General features: G+C 33.2%; 1 protein-coding gene across 1 annotated transcript; it reads left to right on the plus strand.

The window, feature by feature from the left end:
- Positions 1-1,547: 1,547 nt before the first annotated feature.
- LOC145589508 (large ribosomal subunit protein uL6-like) lies at positions 1,548-3,850 on the plus strand. Its single transcript, XM_081646104.1, has 3 exons — positions 1,548-1,994; positions 3,307-3,429; positions 3,516-3,850. The coding sequence occupies exons 1-3, from the start codon at positions 1,623-1,625 to the stop codon at positions 3,600-3,602; spliced, it is 582 nt and encodes a 193-aa protein (XP_081502230.1). The 5' UTR covers positions 1,548-1,622; the 3' UTR covers positions 3,603-3,850.
- Positions 3,851-6,733: the final 2,883 nt, after the last annotated feature.

Consider the following 6,733-nt stretch of genomic DNA (forward strand, 5'->3'; position numbering starts at 1 on the left):
TTTAATCCATTTATCATTTTTTGTAATGCAACTACTAGCACTATCAAAACGGTTTGACAGTTCGGTTTCGGTTCGGTTTGAAATCGGTTCGGTATTTAATCGGGTCAGTTTGGAATCGGTTTAATTGTCTCACGGGTTGGTTTTGGTTCGGTTTAAATGGTTATCGGTTCGATTCGGTTTCGGTTTATTCTTAAGCGGTTTTAATTCGGTTTGGGTTGTAAACAGTCCAGGTAGTAAACGGTTCGGTGCAGACGGGTTGCGATTTGTTAACGGTGCGGTGTAAACGGTTTTTATCCCGGTTCAAACAGTTTCGAGTTGGAAACGGTTTCGGGTTAGAAACAGTTCGGTTCTTTTTTTGTTCAGTTTATAACTGGTTCGGTTCTTTTTCGGTTCAGTTTTTAACTGGTTCGGTTCTTTTTCGGTTCAGTTTATAACTGGTTCGGTTCTTCGATGGTTTAACCACTTTAACGTTATTCATATCGATTCCATTTCAAGTTTACTAAATTACGGTTCAGGTCGGTTTTCGGTTTCAAAAAATAAATTGTTTATCGAGTTGTTTGGATTCGGGCAGTTAAATGGTTTTGGTTTGAAATTTGATAGTACTTGCTAACCTTTTGCGTTCACAAGTTTTATATAAAGTCGCGAATCATTTCATATTTAGGCATCATATTATAAACAAATTCTCATTGATTTTATAAATACATATTATGTTCTGTTTCAAGTTTAGTCATACTGATCTTCTAGTTATATTCCCGTCAAAGAAAAAAGTTTGTAAACGGTTCGATTTAATTATATTCCCGTCAAAAAAAAAAAATCCATTTAATTATATAAAAAAGTTTGTAAACGGTTCGATTTAGAAGCGGTTTGGTTCATAAACGGTTCGGTTTATAACCAGTTCGGTTTACAATCAGTTCGGTTTTTAAATGGTTCGGTGCAAACGGGTAGCAGTTTGCTAACAGTTCGGTGTAAGCGGTTTTTTTGCCAGTTTAAACGGTTTCGGGTTGGAACCGGTTTCGGGTTAGATACGATTCGGTTCTTTTTCGGTTCGGTTTTCTTTCAGTTCGGTTTATATTTGGTTCGGTTTGTTAACGGGTTCGGTTCTTATACGGTTTAACATTATTCAGGTCGATTCGGTTTCGGGTTTACTAAAATACGGTTCGGGTCGGTTTTCGGTTTCAAAAAATTCGGTTTTTTAATCGGTTCGGTTCTCATTTGGGTCGGTCGGTTTCGGACAGTTAAACGGTTTTGGTTTGAAATTTGACAACACTAGATACTACATTTTAACACTATTTGAGATTAACACGACCCGAAATGATACTAACACTATTTGAGATTAACACGACTCGAAATGATATGTATAACTTTTCATGTCGCCGTTGAAATCAATTTATACGCATAACACGAGTAATTTCCAAACTCATATTAAAACCAATACCCAAAAAATATAGCCCAAAGCCCAAATCAACAACACTAGGGTTTTAGCCTTCTAACAGCGGCCCCCAAACCCTTACTATATAATCCTCATTTCTTCCTCTACTCCAGCGCCTCTTCTTCAGTTGTTCATCCTCAAACCCTAACCCCCAAAAAAAACCCTAGGAGAGAGAAAATCAACACCATCAACAATGAAGCAAGTACTATCCTCCGACTCCATGGAAATCCCAGATGGGATCGACATCAAAGTTGACGCTAAGATCATCGTCGTTTCTGGTCCAAGGGGTACTCTCACCCGCAACTTCAAGCATCTCAACCTCGATTTTCAATTGGTTACCGATGAAGAAGGCAAGAAGAAGTTGAACATTGATTCGTGGTTTGGTACCAGGAAAACTTCTGCTGCTATTCGTACTGCTATCAGTCATATTGAGAATCTCATCACTGGTGTTACCAAGGGTTATCGATACAAAATGAGGATGGTTTACGCTCATTTTCCCATCAATGCTAGTATTACCAACTCTAACAAGAGTATTGAGATCCGTAACTTTCTTGGCGAGAAAAGGGTATTCATTTTTTCTCTAATTTTTTGACGAATTTAGTATTGCAATTTCGTATTTCGTTTTCTATGGAATTTATGATTTTGTTCTGTTTGGTATGTTTTTTTGATTTGTTTGGTTTATTTTATAAGATAATTGGACCTGCCATAAGTTTTTCCGGATATGTTTTACTGGATTTTAGATATGTATAAATTTTGATTTTTTACCTTGAATATATGATTTTGGAATTTGTATGTGTTCTGTTTATAGATTTCTATGTGTTTAATTTATTTTAGTAGTAATTGTAGCTGTTCGTTTGTTGTTTACTAGGAATTGTTGTTTGACTGAATTTCTGATGTTTGACTTTATTTTGGTTTTCTCTGTTGGATTCATGATTTTGGATGATGTAGTATTGTGGTCTGTTTAGATCAATATGATATGGGTTATGGAGGAATGAATTGTTATTTTACTGTGAAATTGAATCATATTATTACCATGGTATCTAATTGTTGTTACTACTTTAGCAACTATATACATTGAGTTGGTTGAGATTTTAATGTCATCGTCGTATGTCATGAGCCGATGGAAGCTGTTGTGTTATTATTTTTATGTTTGATAGGTATTATCTGTTTAGACTTAGAATTCTTATTATGCTATGAAGTATGAACCCATGAACTTCAGATTGCAATAAAGCAAGATCAGTTTGTGATTTGTGCTTGATAAACAGTTTTTGATTAAACAGTCTGTGATTTTGTGCCGGTAAATTATTTGTATTGTTAGTAGTGTATAATACTGTAATTGTAACTCAAATTAATATTCAGTCATTTAAAATTGAAATAAATTGCAATGTACAAGAGGGTAGCTGAAATTGATACATAGATCTATTTCCATTATTAGGTGACTGAACAATGTTGAATTTCCTTGTGTCATTGTCCAGCTCTTTATGTTTTTATCTTTGTTCGAAATTTGAATTAAATAACCCTCAACCTATAAGTTTTATTTAATGATATCTCCCTTCGTTTAATTAGGACTTTAACTAGGTGGTTATTAGTTTGCCTTTCGCCCAGGAAGTTTAGCTTGTTCGAAATTATCAAGCTAGTATTTGTTTAAGGCGTCTCTACCATCAATCCATTATTCTTCACTATTTGACTCAACTATTTACAGCAATTTATTTTCTTCTGATCGTGACTCTTCATTTACTTGTATATTTCTTGCTGACCTTTAGATGATTAGACCTCAGTGGTATAACCTGTTTTTTCTCAACTTGATTATTGTTATTGGTTTACTACTACTTTTACACATTATTTCAACTGGGTTTTTTACATGACAATGTTTACAGGTCAGGAAGGTTGACATGTTGGAAGGTGTTACCATCTTGAGGTCCGAGAAGGTTAAGGATGAGCTTGTCTTGGATGGAAGCGACATTGAACTTGTTTCTCGATCTGCTGCTCTGATTAACCAGGTATGTTTGGATCATTGTTTGTGGTTACATTTTATTCTTGATGCTGTATTACAAGTTTTCTAACTGCAGTGTTTCTATTTGATCAGAAATGTCATGTTAAGAACAAGGATATCAGGAAGTTTCTCGACGGTATCTACGTGAGCGAGAAGGGAAGGATTGTTGAAGAGGAGTAAGCTATGGTTGAGGCAGTAGGATTATGCGTCTTATTTGTGGTGTTTTTTCTTTTCTTGGATCTACCTAGGATTGAAGTTTTTGGTCTCAACTTGCGTCAGACACAATTAATAGATTGTTTCAAGTCTCTTTATTACAATTTTGAGTTGAGGATGCTGAATGAAAGGGATATGTTTAGGCAATTCTTCCTTCGTGTTTGTACACCACAGCTTGATTTTTTGTTCTATAATATGTTCTTGTGTTAGCTTCCCTTGATGGTTTCTTCTCTTTATTTTTGTCATTGAATGATGTTGATATCAATTACAGGTTTACATTTAAGTTGAACAGGTTCTCAATTACGAAGTAATTTTTCTACCTGAAACCGTCAAGGAATTTTCTGTGTTCATGGATCATGATGCACTTTCTTTTCTTGTGAGTTGATACAATAAGTGGTTTTTTAAGTGGGATTACTTGTATATTTTTTTTGGTGCAAAGGATTACTTGTGTATATCCTTGCGTTTGATCAATATTGCGCATAATGTTTTAGTTGTGCTTTGAATTGAATTATTTTGTTTGGGAACGTTATTCATTATTGTAAACGACATCAATGTGGGGCTGATCCCTGACTTCAATGGTTTCATAGGCGTAGTAAGAACCTTAATTTTTTTTTTTTGAAACATATTAAGAACCTAATTTTGTTTAGCGTCTTGGGTTAATTTTTGTTTCAAGAAATATCTGGCAAAGGGTTATTTATATTTCACTAATCTTGTTTTAGTTTTGGGTCTTTGGGATGCTTTAGACTGAACGATGAAGAGGAAAATTATTTTTGTAACAATCTTTACCATAAAACTTAAATACACAATATTTAGAAATGTCGAATATCATATACGTCAGTACTTTATACACTCCAAAGATAATTGAAGTGTTCATAAAAAAAATAAAAGTAAAAATAAAAAATGAGAAACAATAGTTGGTTCCTACAGACGGTATAACGTACCGTTGTTTTATAGGAAAGAACATGATATATAAAAGTAATGAACATATAGTTATAGTGAAAAGAACATACTATTAAAATGTAATGAACATATACCTAGAGTGAAAATAACATACTATCAAAATGTAATAAACATATATACCTAGGGTGAAAAGAACATATTTGCACCAAAAAAATTGAAAAGAGCATATGTTTATGTTCTTTGATAGTCAGTGTAATGTACTTTTATTTGCGACATAATGTTCATTGCTTATTGTGAAATGTTTATTGAATTTTGTCTATGTTCAAATTATGGTGGTTATATATTGATAATGTTTATTACATAATATTATCATGTTCTTTATTAACATGTTCTTTAGATATGAAAAAATATATATAAAATTGAATGTTCATTATAAAACAACTATATGTTCTTTACAAAATAACGGTATGTTCTTTACAAAATAGTTACATGTTCTTTTTGTGTTTTTTGGCTGTACCAAGCAAGGTACAATAGCCTGCACCTTAAAATTTTCAAATGAGAAAAAGACAGTTTTTTTTTATTTTTTTATTTTTTTTTTTAACTTTTAACGCAAAAAGGGAAATATATTACATTATATCAAGGTGGAAAAGAATGTATGCATATGCCAACTTAGCCTTCTCTCCCAGTTTCTCTCTCCTAAATCCTAGCCTCTGTTGTTAATGTTGAACGGGTTTTCATCGGATTTTACCCTCCTTGATAAACAAAATATTTTTATCAAATGGTAAAAATGTAAATAAATTAACAACCTTTTGTCATATTGGTCCTACAATTATTTGTAGAGCTGTCAAAAACCGACCCGAACTGATGAATCCGAACCATTTCAAACTGTTCCGAAAAGGAACCGAACCGCTTAGAACCTGTTATTTTAAAACCGTAAACCGATCCGACCCTATTTTTTAAAACCTGAAACTGAACTGATCCGAATGTTTAAGAACCGTTAATGAACCATACCCGTTATCAAGCCGAACTGATACAACCTGAAACCGAGAACAACCCGAACCGAGTACTTCCGAACCCAATAGCAACCCGACCCATTGTAAACCGAAACCGTTTAAACCCGACAAAAACCCGATAAACTCAAATCATTTACAACCTGTAACTGGTTAGGACCGAACTATTTATAACCCATAATAAGTTATGATCGAACCGTTTACAACTCGTAACCAGTTATAACCAAACTTTTTATAACCCGTAATTCCGTAACCCGTTATGACCGTAGATTTTTTTTTTTTTTTTGGTATATTTTATCTATAGTAAAACAAAAGGGTTTAATTTAAATTACGAAATATTTATATTGAATAGGTTAGGAATTTTGATGTCATTGAAACTCTTATGCTAAAATATTATCGTCCTTTTACGAGTAATGGCTTATGGAACACTATATTGTATTAAAGATTTGTTATTATTATTAGATCCTGAAAATCATTATACCAAAAAGAGACATAAAGCTAAACAACTAATTAATACTCCATATGATCTATTGGAATAACTAATTAAAGAATGTTGAGGATATATTAGAAGATATACGTTATAAAACTGGCAAAATCAGTTGTCAAACCGACTGAGTTCAACTCGAACCGATTATGACTTGAACCGACTACAACCCGACCCGATTAGGGTCCGATATGTTTTGACCCAAAACCCGCTTTAAACTGACAAACCCCGTTTTTAAACCAACTGAATTTAACCCGAACCGATAATGACCCGAAGCAATTATAACCCGACCCGAAAAGAAACTGTAATAAAAATAAACCAAACTGAACCGACCCGAAATTATTAAAAACCGACCCGATAATAATTCCAACTCGTTAAAAACCTACTCGTTACAAACCGAAAACCGATAAACCGAACTACAAACCTGATTGACACCCCTAATTATTTGTTTTATTTACCAAAATGTCTTGCTGACTACATAAAATGACAAAAATGTAAATAAAAATCAACAACTTTTTTTTATCATATATGGGTCCCACGATTTTTGAGTTATTTACCAAAATGTCATGTTGACTAGACAAAATTGTTGATTATTTTACGATTCTACTTGATAAACAAATTTGGTTTATCAAGAAGATAAACTGAGGATTTCTCTAAAAATAGTGTCTCCCTCGAAAGAAAGAGTTTATCTCTTTCAAAAGATG

Source organism: Chenopodium album, chromosome 17 (genome assembly GCF_948465745.1).
Source record: "Chenopodium album chromosome 17, dcCheAlbu1.1, whole genome shotgun sequence".
NCBI classification, from domain to species: Eukaryota; Viridiplantae; Streptophyta; class Magnoliopsida; order Caryophyllales; family Amaranthaceae; genus Chenopodium; species Chenopodium album.

What these genes read in the sequence shown, in the direction of transcription:
- LOC145589508 (XM_081646104.1), top strand. Translation starts at nt 1,623, where the DNA reads ATGAAGCAAGTACTATCCTCCGACTCCATGGAAATCCCAGATGGGATC. An exon ending in ACTTTCTTGGCGAGAAAAGG is followed by an intron (nt 1,995 to 3,306) that starts GTATTCATTTTT and finishes CAATGTTTACAG; the next exon opens with GTCAGGAAGGTTGACATGTT. An exon ending in CTGCTGCTCTGATTAACCAG is followed by an intron (nt 3,430 to 3,515) that starts GTATGTTTGGAT and finishes CTATTTGATCAG; the next exon opens with AAATGTCATGTTAAGAACAA.